General features: G+C 41.3%; 1 protein-coding gene across 3 annotated transcripts; it reads right to left on the reverse strand.

Annotated features, from left to right (window-relative positions):
* Nucleotides 1-589: 589 nt before the first annotated feature.
* On the reverse strand, nucleotides 590-13,794 carry ilf3b (interleukin enhancer binding factor 3b). Of its 3 annotated transcripts, XM_072694432.1 has the most exons (20): nucleotides 13,723-13,769; nucleotides 12,315-12,441; nucleotides 11,520-11,598; nucleotides 11,000-11,223; nucleotides 10,571-10,751; nucleotides 10,310-10,457; nucleotides 8,732-8,823; nucleotides 7,602-7,697; nucleotides 7,258-7,369; nucleotides 7,058-7,155; nucleotides 6,851-6,962; nucleotides 6,597-6,710; nucleotides 6,282-6,487; nucleotides 5,992-6,165; nucleotides 5,386-5,523; nucleotides 5,087-5,224; nucleotides 4,809-4,935; nucleotides 4,618-4,665; nucleotides 1,938-2,354; nucleotides 590-1,427 (listed from the first exon to the last, which is right to left on the reverse strand). In XM_072694432.1, exons 3-20 carry the CDS (start codon nucleotides 11,520-11,522, stop codon nucleotides 1,297-1,299), a joined length of 2,559 nt encoding a protein of 852 aa, XP_072550533.1. In that variant the 5' UTR covers nucleotides 11,523-11,598; nucleotides 12,315-12,441; nucleotides 13,723-13,769; the 3' UTR covers nucleotides 590-1,296. The 3 variants fall into 3 exon arrangements, with proteins under 3 accessions (XP_072550533.1, XP_072550532.1, XP_072550534.1); XM_072694431.1 differs by lacking the exon at nucleotides 12,315-12,441 and having other exon boundaries at nucleotides 13,723-13,794; XM_072694433.1 differs by lacking the exons at nucleotides 590-1,427; nucleotides 1,938-2,354; nucleotides 12,315-12,441 and adding an exon at nucleotides 3,131-4,030 and having other exon boundaries at nucleotides 13,723-13,794.
* Nucleotides 13,795-20,030: the final 6,236 nt, after the last annotated feature.

A 20,030-nucleotide genomic window follows, 5' to 3' on the forward strand; every position in this document is an offset into this window, starting at 1 on the left:
AATACCCAGCATCTGACAGGTGGTAGTCCACCAGAGCCTGTGAGGGTCTTCACAACATCTTCAGGCGTGGGAGTGCTGATCTACAATCAGTTTCTACGGAGCCCCCAAAGCATCATCGTAGACACAAACAGTTCTCTTATTAAACCATTCACTTATTTTAATAATCATTTCCCAAGTAGACGGGACGGGAGGCTTTAGTTAATGTGATGGACTGATCATTAACTGAGGGAAAGTCTCTATGCATCATTTTCCTACCTTGATCCTCAGCTCCGTAAATTCCTGCGACCGACCTTAAGCAATCTAAACTACGATCAGACTCCTAGTTGAGTCTAAGTGTTAAGTTGAGTCTATGGCAGGTTAACCTAACCTGTGGGAAAATATTTTTATTATGCCTAATGTCTAAATTATGCTGAAACAGACATAGTAAATAGTAAAAACTTTATCCATTAAAATGTGTAACTGCACAAAAGGATATTAAAAAAATAAAGAAGAAGAGGGTAAGCATATAAACCCATGATTACATTACATATATGGGTGTTTTAGCAGTAGACTAACAGTGAGTGCATCACAGGATAATTGTGAGCCTGGATTACCTCCAAAACAAAAGTCCTTTTATTCATACAAACCACATACATTCTTGAACATTGTTCTGTAAAATAAAAGTTCCCCATCCCAAAACACATAGAATGCTACCGTGACCTGAATTGAAGCTTCACATCTTTCACAGTTACATCCAAAAGAACTGGCAGAAATAAAAGCACTGCAGCATTACCAACACAAATCTCTACAATGACGAGCAAAACAAGGTCACTGTTAAAAGAATGTTTCAAGAAACAGGGGGAAAAAAAAATCCACTAATAAAAAAACTAAACAAAAAATTAAAAAAGTGATTTAAGAGCAAGCTGAGAAAGAAAAGTGGATCTTCCTTTGCCTAACTTCAATCATGAAGTTTATGAAAATCAGGTCCTAAACATGCATGTGACTTTGGGTGGTTCTCTCTCTCTCTCTCTCTCTTTAGGGCAGTAGTTGTGGAGAAGTGTAAGAAAAACACAAGCACACACATTGAACAGATCACAGAACAGATCATTCAGCACAGAGATTCAGAACACTTTAGGTTCCTTCCCCTCCCCTCTTTTCTAGTCCAGTTTTTCGGTTTGTGCCCCTGGGCGAAAAGAACTAAAGTCGTTGGTGAGGACAGTTGAGCACGGGAGCTGCTGCTGCTGCTACTTCGGAAAAGACGAATGAGTGAAGGGTGATGCGACAGGAGCACATTTCAGAGGGGTTAGTTCAGTCCATCTATCTGTATTGGTAGTTCATGCTGGGGTCCCCGCGGCCATAGCCTACTCCAGGATTGTGGTACGGGCTGGGGTTGGCACTGTAACTCTGGTTGGCTCCTTGTGCACTGTAATTTGACTGGTTGCCATAACCTATAAGACATGGAGAAGTAAGCAAGTTACATCAAAATATCAATACAACTTCCAACATTCTGGTCTAGGGTGCAACTTTAAGTAGCTGAATGCATACATTAGAAGGGATGTCCACAAACATTTGGGAATAGTGTACTAAAGCAGTAACATTCCAATGGACAACCTACTATTATAGAAATGGGTAAGATATAACGGGTAAGATCAACCCTGCGAAATGGTGAACATTTCACTGCATACAGCGATCAAGTAAGAAAGCTATTTGTATGAGCTGATGCCCAAATTAAGCCAATAAGAAGTGGCCTAGACTGTACAACGCTAAACAGTCATGTCTGTTCAAAAGAACCTGCCGGAGACGTGACCATTCTAGCAGCTTTAGGTGACCTGTTGTACGCAGGCAACACGTTCTAGACATGTAGCCTTTCACACCTTTTCTGGCATGACCATTAATTTTGGACAGATGTTACCTTGTTAAAAATTCAATTCCAATATTATGCAAAGAAAATAACTCACCTTCATAGCTATAGTCCTGACCACCTGTTCCTCCCGTCACTTGGGATGGGTAAGCTGTGCTGTAGTTGCCATAGCCCCCAGGTCCACCTCCACCTTGAGCCTGGCCGAAGTTCTTTTTCCCCTGTCCGTAGCCCTGGTTGTACTGGTTGTAGGCGCCTTGCCCCGGGGGTGGGGTTGCCTGGTAGGAACCTGGAGCTCCACTAGTTCCTGGAGGCTTGGTGCCCTGGTGCATGGGTGGCTTCTTAGCAGGGGATTTGGTCACTGAAGGTGGAGCAGAATAGCTACCATCACTCTGGTAATACGAGGTAAAGCCACCTGTTCCTGGTGGTCCACCAGCTGGGGCGTTAGACACCGGACCTGCGGTTCCAGGAGCCGGAGCTGCTGATCCTCCATTGGCTCCCCCGTTATTGTAGTAATCTGGAAGAGAAGGAGTCGCTCAATGGAGTCAAAAGCATCATGGGGTGGCGAATCTACCATCAAGGGTGTGTAATATTGAACATCACATCCCCCAGACACTCAATTAATCTTAACAGAACTCATGAATGCATGTTTCTGCACATCATCCAATACATTAAACTGTTGCCACTGCACTGTGCCAGTCAGTCAAACAACCCAGCTTCATTTAACTGTGCAGTTATATTTACCCACAAAAAGGCTTATAAAAAAGCCCAATGCTTTCAATTTCAACAAAAACCCTGAATGGTTAATGTCACTGACAATAGAAACTAAGCTTTCCTGCAAACAAACAGCTTCCAAATTGGAGACAAGGGAGGATTCAGTTTGACAGCATGCGTGAAAACATGCTGGCAGAGTGGCAGTTGAATCCCAGTCAGAAAAATGCAGTAAAATTTACAAAACACACTACAGAGAAGCACATTTAGCTACATTTGTGAACATGGAGCATTAGTACCTCAAAGCGTTCAAAAGTTTGAGGATTTCTGTGCCACAACTAAAGCATCAGGAATGCCAATCAAGAACAGCAGTTTACAAGAAATGTATTCTGGAGTCTAAGATCAGAAACCTATGATTACTCTCTTCAGTTTGGCTTGAGAGCTCAAGGAATTCAAATACTGTGAATATATTTAGAAATAAAAAACTTACCCATTTAAAAAAAACCCATAAATGAGCTGTAGTAATGCAGCGATTAACAATGCTCATTAAATGGTCCATTAAATGAAGACTGAATCCAGAAATTCTTTCAAAAGTTTCCTTCAAGTCTTTCATTAAATCAGACATCATAACCAATTAGATCTTTTAACATGACAAACTGAAACTTCATCATTAGCATTATATAATAAGTAAAAATCTTCCATAAATCTCACTTTAAAAGGGGACCTCATGTTTATTAAAAAAAAAGAGAAAAAAAAAAATGAAACGGGAACTTACAAAACAGGTTTGGTTTCATAAAACAATCTGAATGCAGGTACTGGATCTCCTTTGTATAGTTTCACAGCATCATTTCATATGGTACATGAAAAATTCATAATTTAGAGTTCAGCAAATTCTCCATCACATAAAAATGACACCACAATTTAAAAACAGAGCATAACACTGGAGGCAAAAAAATAAAAAGGTATGGCAATGTTTAAAACTGAGACAAAACAAAATACTGCAGAATCTACAAAAGTACAAAAACAAGCAAACCAAACAAACAATGCTTAAAACAGTGATTCAGTGCCCAGTAAAAATCCTAACGGATGGGCACCAAGACTGCACGCACAAACTGTCCAAACCCTCCATTTGCACCATCCGGTCAAAGAGCTTAAATGCTCCACTGCAGAGTGATTGACAGGTTGAAAAGACAATATCAGAGTCTTTTTTTCCATTTCCTGCAGGAAGAGGCGGCAGCAGTCCCAGTGGAATCCACAGTGTTGGGAGAGGTGGGAGGATTGTTGGGTGCCGGTTTTTAAATTGTATACAACAAGGACATAGTGAGGGGACTTGGGTCAATGGGCAATTAGTCATGTATCACTGTCATATTGCCTACTAATATTTTTGTCCTGTATTTGTCATTAACGTTTAGCGTGCTTATTGAAAACATCAGACATCTGTCGCAAACTCGTTGTAGCCATAGCAGTCTGACACAAAGTCACCTAGAGTGAGACAGAGCAGAGAAGCACAGTATTAGATGCTTTTTGTGCTGCCATAAAAATGGCAAAAGTCAAATGGTTTCAAATCAGTAAGTTGAACCAAGTTGTTTTTTGTGTTTTTTATTTTTTAGATTTCTCTGCTCCTGTCACCCTCAAGAAGAACTTTCTTCAGAAAATGGCACTGTAAGGTTGGGAACATTTGCATGTTTTGTTTATTGAGAAAAGGTTAAAAGTCAAGAGTTTGTGGTCCATGGCTCAACAAAGCAGAGAAATGTAAAAGTATCATTCAACCTTGAAGTGAAAATGTTTCACATTTGTAGAGCAGATTTGACCAAAAATCCAAAAACAAAACAAATCTCCACATTTAATAACAATACTCAAATGAAACTGTTACAGATATTCTTCAAGCATGACACTTAATTACACAAAGAATAAACTCCAATAAATTAAAAAAAAAAGAAAAAAATCAAATGGATTATTATATAAATGGATTATTATATAAGCCATTATTACAGCCCAGGGGAAGACAAGAGGAGGACGACAAAAAAAAAAAAATCAATACACCCAGGGCGAAACAGAGAAATACTCACTGTAGCCAGAGTTAGCATTGTTCCCATATCCATAACTTCCATAACCACCTAAAAAGAAAGGGAATATGCAATTTGTATACTGTAAAGTGCAAACTCTTATGTCCTATTGTGTGCACAGTTAAAGTTACGGAATTAAAACACACCCCTCTTTCAGTGGGATGTGATGCAATACTAGTAGTTAAATTGCATACCTTGATTGTATCCTCCACTATTATTAAAACCTCTGCCTCTGCCCCGTCCCCTGCCTCTTCCACGGCCTCTTGGAATGCCTGATGGGTCATCAGGAGGTCCTCCCATCATTCCAAAACCAGGTGCATTCTGACGGAAGTGACCAATCACAGTAAATAAATTAATATTGGAAAAAATATTATACTTCTGACAGAATGGATCCCCTTAACTTAATGTAACTGCCCAATATTTCCATGTAAATCACATGTACAACGACAAAATGGAGAAGGGGTGGCATTACCATGGTTTTCTTTTTCTTGGCTGCATCCGAGACGGATCCCTCTGGAAACAGTTTCTCTAAAGCAGCCAGAGCCGCATATGCCTTCGCGACCTTCTTATTGGAGCCTGTTCCCTGGAACTTCTGTCCATCTATCTCCACCTACAAAGAGACCACAGTGAGCTAAACCAAAACAGCCTACCATAAATTGATTAGATAAAGGAAAGATACTTATTTTGGACCTATAATATTCAAACAGGATAACCATTATTAATTAGCAAAGGTTTAACAAAGGTATCAAACCAAACAAAACCTCGCCTCACCTCCATCACAAAGCGTTTGTCATGGCTGCCACCTGTCTCAGAGATAAGTTCATATTTGAGGCCTCTACGTTTCTCATTCAGCTCCATCACTGGGTTCTTGCCATGTTTGGTCAAAATAGGGCCTTGCTGGCGAGCACTCTGAGGAAAGAAGACAAACAAAATAGTAAGAGCTTTAACTAAAATGAAAATCTACCAATGGAATTGTTTAACTAGGATCTGAAGTGTTTAAGAGGGTAGGGAATGAACATCAGTAACACCAAGCATTTAGTGAAGGCCACAGCTGTGTAATATCTGCAACATTCAGGTTGCACTTTAACAAGAAACCTTTCATCAAAATGGGGACTATTTGAAAGTGTAGTTATGACACTTCACAACAAGTGTAAACCGAGCAGCCTAAGCCAACAAAGGATATTTTGTACTTTTTGGCATAGAACACCTTATCTAAAACTACTCTGGTTTTAATGACGTATGTACTAGCATTCACTGGGCAGCTATATGTAGCATACACTTATAAATATAAATGTAGCAAATGCAAATGTAGACATTTCGTAAAGCAGAGCTGCATTTACTAGTGTTTCAATACAACCGCAGTAGTTTTGTTATTACCTCAGCACTTTCAGCAGGCTCAGAGTTAGTAGTCAGAGCAGATGGGGCATCCGCTTCAGCCAGCGTGTCTGCGTGCTTGCCGTCCTCCTCTGGGTTGACGGCCACTTCATCCGTCTTTGCTGGTTCAGCAACCTTTTGCTCCACCCCTGTGGGAAGACCCATGTCCTGCAGGACCTAACACCAAAAATGAATGGGTTAATGTGGATGTATGCAAATTCTTAAAAGGTGACAACACAAGCTAATAAGATTCTGTATAACTCCCTCATCCAGTACAGGGGTAGAACCCTCACCTTAACGGCTACATGTAATTTGGCAGTGCGTTTAGACGGGCCTGAAGCTTCAAAGTTCTTTCCATCGACCTCCACAGCCATGGTGAACACAGGCACATGAACTGGGCCGGTCTGGGAAATTAGTTTATATTGGAGACCAGGCTTAAGTTGATTCAGTCTCATCAAAGCATTCATAGCCTGAGGAGGCTCAGACTTCTCTTCTGGAGCTGCAATAAAGAAACAAACAATTCAGATTGGAAAGCTTTTGGTGAAATCCAATAACTGTAGCACCTATAAAGCTTTACGAGCCAAACAGAATTCCAAACATGTAGTTACATTTCTTTTGAAGTTTCTTCTTCTTCTTGTTGGGACTTTTGTCATCACTGCCTTCCTCTTCTTCTATGGGTCGCTTCATGGGTGGAGCATATGTTGTGCTAGGGGGGATCTGGACTGTAAAGTGGAAACAAAGGCAAAATCCTTCATGATCTGTACCATCTACCAGTGCTAAATCCCAAATACAATCAAATACCCAATGTACAACATAATGACAATCCATATAAAACAAACTGTTTGCGGTCCACTGAACACACCTGTGTAGTCAATGGGGGTTTCACTCTTTGGTTTCCGGGGCATTTTAGAAGGCAAAGGATCCATGCCAAGCACTTTGTGAAGCTGCCCAAATGCCGAAAGCCTCAAGGCATGCTGTCAACAAAACGAAGGGAAAACTTAACTCAACTCTGATGCCCATGTGCATGCGAGTGCACACAATTAAAATGCTCCACAGATTAGTATGATACCTGAGCACTCTGGGTGATGTCCTCCCGTTGCTGGTCGTCCATATGTCCAATGGCATCAGTAGGTTCTTTCTCACAGGGGTCAGAGATACCTGAACCATCTAATAAATTATCCAGTAAACAAGAATGAGATTTTTTTCTTCCTTTTCCAGACAAGAAATTCTTAATTATTCATTTTATAGATGGGTGAAACATTCAATTACCTGCCATCAGGATTCCAGACGCTAAACACTCAAGAACTCTCCGAAGAGCCTCGCCTGCTCCCATCGGCCGGTTTCCTGTACCAATGGCTTTCTCGCACAAAAGCTCCAAAGGCTTTAAAGAACAACAAAATGCTAAATGTCAGTGTCTGTTTAACTACAAGGCATGTCATATTTTTGTCCCATTTACCATTTGTGCCATTACTGAATTGTTCAAATTAAGGCAAGGCTGCTGAGGTTTTGAAAAATCTGTCGACTAAACATAACTGAAACTTCCAGTTAACAGAAACACCAATATACATGGTCCTTAAGTAGATCAACTGTAATAAGCTAGCATTAAAACTCACCCATCCTCTAAGTGGGGCCCAGGTGGGAACACGTGCACAAAGGTCTCTAAGGATGCGGATGACGATCACACAGGAACGCAGCCCATTGGCCCTGGCCTAGAGACACAAGCAGGAAAGAGACAGAGCAGAGAAGCTTAGTCATGTACACTAATTAATCAACACCAGACCACAGAACAAAACAAACATCAAAACAGTACAGCTATCATTAATTAACTAAACAAAGCCATGTTCTGATGGCCGACTATAGCAAATAGCGCGGTCAGGCAGTGGGAGACAAAATGAGCCTGCTTTTTTCCCTTCCAACTATATATAGGGTGCAAATAGTTTTAAAAACTATTCAGATGGTAAATGGTAGAGGGGCCCTAGCACATTTCTATATGTGAAACAGGAATCCTTCCTTTAGTGTTCAGATGCAGTTGTTCAAGAGCATTAGCACACCAAGAAGGAACAAGAATATCAGCTAAAAAAAGGTGCAATATTCCCTTTTTTGGGTACAAAGAACAAGAGTTAGAGTACAGGCAGAAGAGATCAGAGTTACATAGTGAAGGACAAACACTACAAAAGGGGAGCAGTTACATGATTACAGAGCCAGAGATGCCAGGTTGTACAAAATTAACAGCTAAAATAAACGTGTGGTTTGCATCAGCATTACAATCACAGTAATCAGGTGATGAGAAAAAGAGTGTTCTAGAGGAAACTTTAATACACCATAGAATCGAAGCTGATGAGTAAGAAACATCAGAAATATTGCACCTGATGCATTGCAAACCTGATATTAGCAGTAAAGATGGGATTTGTCAAACAAAATACAAACCATTTGATGTAAAACTAAGCAATATAGAGAACAAACACGAGACAGTTAGGATGAGGTGTCTGAAAGGTCAAAATCTTTACAGCGACACACCAATTATGTGTTAAACGTCAGGCATTGTATGAAAGCAAATATTACCTTCAAAAACCATTTAGCAAAAAACGCAACACTCTAGAGCAGGCGATACATAAAAAAAAGCCTGACAAATATTCACAGCAAAAACATAAAAAAAAAAAAAACTGGTAACAGCATGAAAGAACATTAAAATCAAACAAATATAGCTCAACTACTAGAAGACAAATAAAGACAAGGTGCAAACCTGGAACCACTTGGCGTGGCGAAGAGACGCCAAGGCAGCCAGGCATTTCTGCCTGTCCAGTACATCCGGGGGATCGTTGACTGATAGCGTTTCTATTGGCAGGTGGGATAAGAAGACAAGGTACAGTTTGACCAAGGGGTTTTTATCTGTCTCACGGCCAGGGGGAGGAGGCAGCCAAGCAACCCCTACCACAGGCAGCGGGGGGAAGGGGAGGGGGACCTCCCCCACTGGAAACAACTCAAGAAACCAACTCTCCTCTGTGCTAATGACTAACAGCTACAACAAAAAAGGAAAACAATCCCACTAGCTAAAGAGAAGGAGATAGACTTGTTCAGGTTCCCCAACCCAGAAGCAGGTTGCATCCACCCCATCACTCCCGGTGTCTTACTATGTTCATAAAGGTTCTTAAAGGTAATGGAGACATGCGGGTGTGCGTGGGAGTGGGTGACGTTGGTTAAACAGAGGGTTTCATGGTGTTTGACTAAGAGCATAAAGTAATGCCTCAGTGGAGTTAAGGATGGCTGAGTGCACTGATGTGTCATGGGGGGCAGAACCCCTCCCCTTCATCCCCCATTTTCTCTCTTTTTTCTGGGTGTACTGCCTTGCCCCTTCCGAGACAGAGAGCGTCCAGTTGGTCAAAGGTCCAGCGTCCCTAAAATTGACAAACTAGAAGGCTTGACAGAGAGAATCAGATTTTGAACCACAGACAAGTGAGATACACAAAAGGTACTAACAACAAAACAAGTCCACACTGCAGCAAAACTGATGGCTTCTTAAGCCCCAAATCAGGCTTGTCTATTAGTGGGGTCACAGATAGGGCTAGGCTTTAAATATTTACATAATAATTAAGCAATTAAAGCTGATAAATAAAAGCAGGCTATGCCTGTTCCTATAAACTATAACTAACTTCTGAAGCATTACACTTGCGGTTCCCGTAACAGCAAGAAACTTTCTTATAAATTGGACCCAACAGCTTACCAACAGCTCCGTTCCAGCCAGCTTTTATGGCGATTATTTTTGCTGACTGTAACCGGGTTAAACTAAAGTCCAATAAAAGATTCAAACCGCCCTAGCGTTATCTATAACCCCTTTACTTTCTGTACTGAAAGAAAGACACCATCAATAGACCACTGCTGGTCCTAGCAACCACAGCTCACAACAATCCTCGCTACTCATTTTTGCTGCAATGCAAACCGTTCCATTTCTCAGTATATAAACACATGCAAACAAGGTTTGTGTTTTTTGATTTTTTTTTTTTAATTCTCAGTAAGCCTTCATTATATTTAACTATTTGATTGAGGGAAATGATTGTTTCCCTCCCATCACTTCTTTTGTCCTTTACTTTTTACTGTGTATTGGGCCATCAAAAATGTACATCACATTACATGGAACTACGAGGCTCTAGGTATCTAGAAAAACATAGCAAGCTTTCAGTACATGACTGGTGCCACACAACATCCCCTAGCTCCATTGAAGGCCCAATAAACAATATCTAACTAGTGACTCTCTTAATCCAGCCCATGTGCATTTCTTGGCTTTTAAAAGCATGTACCCATCAGCCCCAAGGAGCAAACCAACCTCCAGCAGCCCGTTTTTCTGCCTCCTCCCTGACGATGGGTGACGTGAGGTGGATGGTGAGAGTGAGGGGAGGCTGCTTTGTGTTCTTGATCACGATGGAAGCATCACGTATACACTGGGTGACCTCATACTTATCTTCCGTAATGACCTAGAAGGGCACAAGAACAATTGTTTTTAGATTTAAAGGTTGCAAATTAATGGCACATTTAACTCCTAACACCAAAATAATACAGAAAATCCAGTGAATAATTAATATCGTACCTTGAGTTGCACACCGAGGTTCTCTGCCACTTTCCTTAGCAGCGTGCCTGTCGGTTTGTCCTTACAAAGCAGAACTAGTTCCAGACCCAAATCCCCCTTTAGCAGCAGGCCTTTGGCCACCAGGCCCACCCTCATCACCCCACGCAGGGAGCGAGTGGCCTGCTCGACTGTCTTAGGTTCACTGTGCCACAAGAAAGGGAAAAAAACATTAAAATAACTACAAACGTACAGGAGCAATAAACTCAACCACAAAGATTTAAACAGTTACTGTGAATATCAACCATCACAGAACAAAGAGCAGATCGCTTGTTTTTCGGGGGAAGTTTTAATTACACACCAGCCAATGTAGAAGAGAAATTTCTCAAAATCAGTTTCACCCAGGATCAACGGTTGCTGATAATTCAAGCTATATGTGCTCTCTTTACTCACCTCTCTTTCTCTCCATCCCCCTCAGACTCTGATGGCTTTGCAGTACCACGCTCCTGCTCATCCAGCCAATCAGAAACTGCTTTAAGAGCTCGCTCTGTGTGGGACACCATATTCTGCACAGCCTCCAGCTCTTCTTGAGTAGGATAGATAGCAGAGTGTTTGGCCATGACATGGCGATCGTCATTCACAAAGATGCGCATGGAGCGGTGACGGAGTGGAGGAGGCTGCAAATAGGGAAAAAAACAGATATATAAACAACTACCACATATGCGTCCTAAAACATCCTAAAACATAAAACAGGGTGTACTTAGTAAAATCTATGCCAATGCCCATTAACTGAAATCAAGTTGGCATTCTATGTATATGGCAAACCATAAAGGTTTAACGTAGAAGACAAACCAACGTTCTTGACTCGAACACTGAACAATATTAATGGACATAACACCCCTAAAACCATCACTGTGATTGCCAAAAATGACAATCACAGGCTAAAACTAGTCACATTAGAAAAGGCCTTTACCATATTTGGAACCAAGTGGGCCTTCAGGTTGGCGGTTAGCAGTTGCAATCTCGAGGTGGCAGAGTACTGCTGCTCCTGTCTGTGTAAGAAAGGCAAAATAATGTTGACCCTTGTTCCAAATCCCAGGACATAACATTCAGGCAATGGTGGGTAAGCAGTTAGACCTCCGGGCTATTAATGACAGGGTTGGGAGTTCACTGATTCGATACCAGGGCTCGGCAGGCTGCCACTGTTCCCTTCAACCTCTCTGCTTCCCAGGCTTTGTAGCAATGGCTGCCCACCGCTCCGGGTACACGTGCATGTTTCAATAGTGTGTATTCTCTGCACGGATGTGTTAAAAGGCAGAAGCCAAATTTCATCTGTGTCCAACACTAATGGTGAATAAGGTGGTCTTACGCTACTGACGACCTGCCAGACCAAACAGCCCTGCAAAAATACTGCAGAACCATTAACTTTTTACATTAAATTAGAATAATTCCAACTCATCCATCACAAACTGTGCATAAACTGTAGTCCATGTCTCCTGAAATGCAGCTTCTAGTGCAGTCTTGGCAAAGAGTGATAAGAGCAGGCTCAGGAGAGGCACTTCTTCACTGATGACTCAGACTGCATGTCACTCTCCACTATGCTGCTGTGCCCCCTCTAGCAACAAACTGCTGTCGTCATTCTCTTAGAGACAGACAGTCCAGCAATACAGGATAAAAATAGCCAGCCAGTCTGTTATGATTAATGGTCCAGCGACACTTTCTTTTACTTTAAGCATATAGAGATAAATTCTCTAGTTTGGTGCAGTACCTGCTTTTTATCTTGTCCGTTTTAAAAGATCTCTTATCCTCTGGTCTGCTACTGCGTTTTATTCATCAGAATTATCTCGAAAGTTATTAGCTGAGATTCATGGCAGTGTCTGTGGGCTTGATAACACCTGCAACCAGATCACATACAACTCAGTAAAAACATCCAGTGCCCTCAAACTGTTTACAGTGTATTGAACTATGTACATCTCAATTATACTGAAATTGTGAGCTCAATAGGCAGTCTTGAAAGCAACAGTAGACCTTGTCCACAACACAGGTAAACAAACTCATGTTTTAATTAGTTCATTTAAAACCTGAAAGTGTGCCATAAGCTTATTTAACCTTAATCGTTTTCCTGTCACAAAAATGCAGTGCGACCCCCTTCACAAACACTCCTGTAGAAACTTCGCCACTGTAAACAAACTTAAAGGCCAGACAACAGAACAAAAAGGGAAATGACTGAACATTTAAAAATGATTTAATAGCTATCTGCTGTGTTTCTTATATCCTCTAGTCTAGGCTTAGTTTCTCATTGTTAAAACAGAGCTCGCAGGTTTGTGTGGACATTTCATCATTGCTAGACTCTCCGCTGCATCAATCCATTCATTACAACAGCTCGTAGGCACCCAACGTGTGAGCCAGTTTGAATAAAAACTGAACCCAAGAAAGAAATATCGATGTGCAATACAGAAAACCCACTCGCTAGCTAACGCTTCAGACATCAGGAGGGTTCAGCTCGTGTGTGATGCAGGACAAGAAACGCGGGCGGCCATTTTTTAACAGCCACACCGCCATCACTGCTCACAGCGGAGAAACCAACGGGGTTGGAAAGACCTGAAGCTAAAAGGAGCCTCTGTTTACACTCTACCGTGCACTCGGTCACATATGACCGTTATGATACTTAACGTTAGCTGCTCAGCACGGTTACTACACTATATATAACTAGCTATATAATGAGCGGGGCCGGCTAGCTAGCTTGCAAAAATGGTTCGTACAGTCCCAAACGCGCAGCTTAGCTAGTGCTAGCTAGTTAGCACTAGCTATCTAACAAACCACGATGGGGTAAAACTACATTTTACTCATACATTTAAGCAGTTAGAATTACAGTAACTAGTTTTACCATTATTTTAATGCAGTTTTACTAGTAAGTGCACCGTGTATTGAACCCAGGCCCAGTATATATCGTGCTAGCCCCTCAGCTAGCTAACTCGACAGTGCCAAACAAAGGCAGAAAGGCTAGCTAGCGAACAGCACGGTGCTCGCTAATTAGCTAGCCAGCTAGCTTACCGTTTAATTGTCACCTACCGTCTCCAGGTGGTTCCACTTTCTCTATGAAACCTTTCTGTTGAGAAAAAAACGCGAGTTGCCCTAAAAAAAAACCCTTGATAAAGAATAATGAAGTGACTCACCAGCACGGCGATGTGGGCTCGACGCAGAGAGACCGCTGAGCTGTAGACCCGGCCAGTGGAGGTGATAGTCCAGAACCGCCACGCGATTGGCCGCCGATGACACGTGACCACATGGCTTAACCAATCGTGCGTTGCGTTTCCGTGTGACGCTGCTGGGGCGACTCTATGGAGAAGAAGCCGCTATGGCCGCGGTTTCCAAATCCAGGCCAGTTATCCACCTGCGCTGAACCGAGGTTAAACACACCGTATGTCTGGTATTTAATTTATCGGGTCCCGTTTGACTCGTGAGAACACGGATGTGTGCAGTGGAACCGCTGCTCAATGAGTTGCCACAGCTGTCTGTGCTGAATGTGGTTGGTAGCTACCTAATGAACAATGGCCTGCGGTTTAACTGCAAAGAAACATCACGGCGAGGTCAAAAGACCCAGGTGAAAGGTGAAGTCGGTCTAATGCACAGTAATACCAAGGCTGAAATATCATGAAATTTGTGATGGGACAATCCAACCCCCCGCCCCCCCACACACACTCTCTCTCGCTCTCTGTTATATTCTTATTTTAATGTAAATAATATATATGTATTTATTAATTACAGTTGCTTGCATGTACAACATACACACATAGCACACAGCAATTACTTGTATATATATGTATATATATATATATATATATTTTTTTTTTTTTTTTTTTTTTTTTTTTTTCTAGCTCTACATTTTTCTTATTTCTATATAGTTTTATTCTATTTATTTATTTTTTTGTTTTATATTTCACATGACTGTGTCTGGACACCTCAGCGTTTTACCTCAAGTATTATGTCATGCACCCATGATCTGGTGCCGTTCCAAATAGGATGGAATTCCCTGTTTGAGCCTGGGTCTTCTTAAGCATTGTTTTTTTTTTACCGCCCCAGTTGCTTTTCCTCATCACATTTGCTCAAATTGACGAAAATTTAGAGTGAACGTTGTATCTCTGTGAGCCTGCATGAGTAAAACAAAGGGGGGACAAAATAAAGGAATAGCTTTTTAAATCTAAAAGACTTTATTTATTATTACCCCAGATGCAGCCAAACAGCCAAGTCAAGTGGCAGCCTTGTCTATGCTAAGCTCTGTTTTCTAATGAACTCTGTACTTAGACTGTCTACCAATCTCTCTATATGACAGACTTTTTAGTCTGCAGAAACAAAAACAAAAAATGGACTTGGCAAAACTGAATGTTCAGACAGCAATTTTAAGTATTTTAAATAAGGTCTATCCAGTTCTTGTCAATTGTATGTAGTTTGTTTTTGTAAAGATTGGCATGTAGCCTGATTATCTAAATGAGATGAGTGACAGTGCAAGAAGTGTTTGTTGGCAGCGTTAGCCTAGCTGTCATCTCCCATTCTTAAAAAGGCAAATATAAGATATCAAACATATCAACTGCATCTGAGGTAAATAATAAATTGATTTAAAAAATAGTTTTTTTTACCTAGCTATTCATTAAGTAGTCCTTGTTATACAGATTAATTTGTTACAGTCATATTTTCAGAGAGAAAAACTCAAACATGTATATTCAGTTTACTGCTTAAAAAAAAACCCTTAATATTTAAGTCTTAATATATTGAGTTAAAAAAGAAACTTCAACATCAGAAATATTGATAATGTGTTTCAGTACTGTTGTGCCTATTCCAACAAAAAAAAAAATATAGTAATTTCTACATACAGTATAAAACGCAGGATATTTTAGATTCATTGGTGGTTTGGGAAGTAAATAAAATAAGCCATATTTGTTTCACTGACAGTCATTGCATTGCCTGATTCCTGTCATTTCTCTAGCATTAAGCATTTCACTGTGAATGTTTACATCTCAGTGACAGAATCGTGTAGAAATGATGCACAAACCAGTGGAATTAGCTTCTTTATGTCTTCTTTACACAATAGTACAGGCCCAGGTCCACCTTCATGTTCTATGTTAAATACTAAACTGAAGTCAGCTTAAAGACACTCTAGGAGACTCAGACTCAAAGCAACAGGCTTAAAGTTGCTTAGTTCTGGAAGAAGAATTATACCTCTAAAAATGATCTATCTTAACCACTGTGGAACCAAACAGTGTCTCGAAGAGGTGTTAAAACAGTGTAAAGAAAGCAGCCAGCACATCAGCACAGCGATGATGTGCTAATAGAGGAAAGTGATCAGGTCCAGCTGCTTGTCTTTTGTGTAGCCTGCTAAAAGCCATTCTCACCTCTTTCTCTGTGATGGTGAATGGTGGAGGAATATTTGCAAGGGGAGGGGGGCAGGACAGTCCCCCCCCCCCGGGCCTTATTATGGCTAAAGCAATACTCATCATCAGGACAGGCAGAGTTCAGAAAAACAGGCCGGCACAACACAGACAAAGTCCTGACCCAGGACAGAGTATAAGGCAGGGGGCCCTCTCAACATAAAACCTTGAGAGGAGTCCTAATCAGTCCAAAGACGAGCAGCCCCTGTAAGCTGGAGCTTTAGGTGAAGGGCAGAGCCTAGCCCTTACACACTGGGGTACAAGACCTGTGCATGAGCTCTCCACTGAGGCCAGCACAGGGAGACATAACAGGTAGTAGTCTTTTCATTGCAGTGGTACCCTACAAAAATGTTAGGCTGTGAAAAGATACAGATGTACACATTTTAGGTATAATCCTTAAGGATATTGTTGTAAATGTGCACGTGTATAGTACACTCTTAAAAATAAAGGTACTACAAAGGAGCAATGCCATAGAAGAACCACTATTCTACAAAGAAGCAGGTTTGTAGATGAGATATGTAGAAAAGAGTGCGAAGAGCCTTTACATTTTGATTAAGAACTCTTCACACTCATGTCTTTTATCAAGATGGTTCTTCTATGATGTCGCTGAAAAAACCTTTTGTAGCACCTTCGTTTTAAGACGGTACCTTTTTCTGACAGTGTTGAATGTGTTAAACTCTGTTTGTCTGTGCATAAGAGACACATTAAATGCTTAAAAGCAGCAGATTTCTCCTGCAAATTAGAATCTGTCCCAATTATCTGTCCCTGTTAAACATTGCCTAAATAAATACATGCAATTACTAACAGACTGTGAACTGTGTGTGATCCGCAGGAGCACACAGCACAATACTGCTCAGGAGCAGTAGGGGGCAGCACAACATTACAAAATATGACCACAGTTCTTCCATGGACATTTTGCCCAGACAAACAGCCAGACACACAAATTGTAGTCTTTTTAGGTTCATCTAATCAGCATCATATGTCTCTGGTAGGGATGTAGTACTAAGCTGGTGTGTCACCGACAGACATTGCATAGCCTGATTCCCGTCACCCCCACTGTAAAGAAATTGCTGGTAGATTTCTAAAGAAATTGCTGGTAGAAGTTCATTACATAGTAGTACAGGCTCAGGTCCACTTCATGTTCATGTATTTAGTCAGTCACCAATTGTGCAAGTTCTCCCACTTAAAAAGATGAGAGAGGCCTGTAATTGACATCATAGGTAGACCTCAACTATGAGAGACAAAATGAGAAAAGAAATTCTGAAAATCACACTGTCTGATTTTTAAAGAATTTATTTGCAAATAATGGTGGAAAATAAGTATTTGGTCAATAACAAAAGTTCATCTCAATACTTTGTTATATATCCTTTGTTGGCAATGACAGAGGTCAAACGTTTTCTGTAAGTCTTCACAAGGTTGGCACACACAGTTGCTGGTATGTTGGCCCATTCCTCCATGCAGATCTCCTCTAGAGCAGTGATGTTTTGGGGCTGTCGGCGGGCAACACAGACTTAACTCCCTTCAAAGGTTTTCTATGGGGTTGAGATTTAGAGACTGGCTAGGCCACTCCAGGACCTTGAAATGCAGTAGGGGGCAGCACAACATTACAAAATATGACCACAGTTCTTCCATGGACATTTTGCCCAGACAAACAGCCAGACACACAAATTGTAGTCTTTTTAGGTTCATCTAATCAGCATCATATGTCTCTGGTAGGGATGTAGTACTAAGCTGGTGTGTCACCGACAGACATTGCATAGCCTGATTCCCGTCACCCCCACTGTAAAGAAATTGCTGGTAGATTTCTAAAGAAATTGCTGGTAGAAGTTCATTACATAGTAGTACAGGCTCAGGTCCACTTCATGTTCATGTATTTAGTCAGTCACCAATTGTGCAAGTTCTCCCACTTAAAAAGATGAGAGAGGCCTGTAATTGACATCATAGGTAGACCTCAACTATGAGAGACAAAATGAGAAAAGAAATTCTGAAAATCACACTGTCTGATTTTTAAAGAATTTATTTGCAAATAATGGTGGAAAATAAGTATTTGGTCAATAACAAAAGTTCATCTCAATACTTTGTTATATATCCTTTGTTGGCAATGACAGAGGTCAAACGTTTTCTGTAAGTCTTCACAAGGTTGGCACACACAGTTGCTGGTATGTTGGCCCATTCCTCCATGCAGATCTCCTCTAGAGCAGTGATGTTTTGGGGCTGTCGGCGGGCAACACAGACTTAACTCCCTTCAAAGGTTTTCTATGGGGTTGAGATTTAGAGACTGGCTAGGCCACTCCAGGACCTTGAAATGCTTCTTATGAACCAAACTACTTCTACTTTGGTTTCATCTAACCATAAGACATTCTCCCAATACTCTTCCGGAACATACAAATGCTTCAGACGCGCCCGGATATGTACTGGCTTAAGCAGGGGAACACGTCTGGCACTGCAAGATCTGAGTCTCAAACTGAGTCTTTGAAGTTGCTTCCATGCCCTGTCAGTCAAGACCCTTCTTACACCATGTCGTGGATTCATGTAAATATCACCATATTGACGCAAAGTAAAGGCAGAGCTTTTACTCGTTCTGTACATTATGTATCTGTAGCCAGATGTTCAGTGTCCTCATATCTGTATGTGTATTTTTTGCCTGCTTTGTTTTCCCAATTATGTGACTTGAACCAAAGCTATTTGATGTAAAAGCTGCTGAATGTAATTATGACCAATAAAGGTTAACTCGCTTAGTCGGGTGTAAGTCGGTGTAAGTCGCTCTGGATAAGAGCGTCTGCTAAATGCCGTAAATGTAAATGTAAATAAGTCCCTGGCGGCGTAGTGTGTTACTGACGGTAGCCTTTGTAACGTTGGTCCCAGCTTTCTGCAGGTCATTCACTAGGTCCCCCCGTGTGGTTCTGAGATTTTTGCTCACCGTTCTTGTGATCATTTTGACCCCACGGGCTGAGATCTTGCGTGGAGCCCCTGATCGAGGGAGATTAGCAGTGGTCTTGTAGGTCTCCCATTTTCTGATTATTGCTCCCACAGTAGATTTCTTCACACCAAGCTGCTTGCCTATTGCAGATTCAGTCTTCCCAGCCTGGTGCAGGTCTACAATTTTGTTTCTGGTGTCCTTCGACAGCCCTTTGGTCTTCACCATAGTGGAGTTTGGAGTGGGACTGTTTGAGGTTGTGGGCAGGTGTCTTTTATACTGTTCACGAGTTCAAACAGGTGCCATTAATACAGGTAATGAGTGGAGGACAGAGAAGCCTCTTAAAGAAGAAGTTACAGGTCTGTGGCAGCCAGAAATCTTGCTTGTTTGTAGGTGACCAAATACTTATTTTCCACCATTATTTGCAAATAAATTCTTTAAAAATCAGACAATGTGATTTTCTGAATTTTTTTTCTCATTTTGTCTCTCATAGTTGAGGTCTACCTATGATGTTAATTACAGGCCTCTCTCATCTTTTTAAGTGGGAGAACTTGCGCAATTGGTGACTAAATACTTTTTTTCCCCACTGTATGTTTAAATACTAAACTAAAGTCAGCTTATAGACACTCTAGGAGACTCCAGATGCTGGTTGAGGGTTGTCACCTGTTGGTCAGTTGGTGTGGTTAGAGTGTGTTCATGGACTCATGGATTCATGAATTAAACCTCCTCACCTGGACTGTCATTTTTAAAGATACCAATAGTGTGAAAAAATGAACCACACTAGATGAACCCAACCGAATCATGTATTAATTCATGATTCAGTTGGATTCATCAGGTTGTATACATGATTCAGCTGGATTCATCTGCACCTTATGGCTACAGATCTAGTTCAGACACTATGCTTTAGCCATGTCTAAGTAAATTGACATCCCAGAAAAGGAACCTAGGACTAAATTCATACTTTCTTAATTTAGCTTCCAAGTTTAATTCATCTCTGGCTGTGTACACACACAAATGACCAGGGATGTTGAGCTCACACACCCAGAGCAGTGGGCAGCTACCTCTGTGCCCAGGGAGCAACTGGAGATAAGGTGCCTTTCTTAAGAGCAACTAATGAAGCAGGAAGGAAAAGGCACTGTTC

This window comes from Salminus brasiliensis, chromosome 12, assembly GCF_030463535.1.
Source record: "Salminus brasiliensis chromosome 12, fSalBra1.hap2, whole genome shotgun sequence".
In the NCBI taxonomy this organism is placed as follows: Eukaryota; Metazoa; Chordata; class Actinopteri; order Characiformes; family Bryconidae; genus Salminus; species Salminus brasiliensis.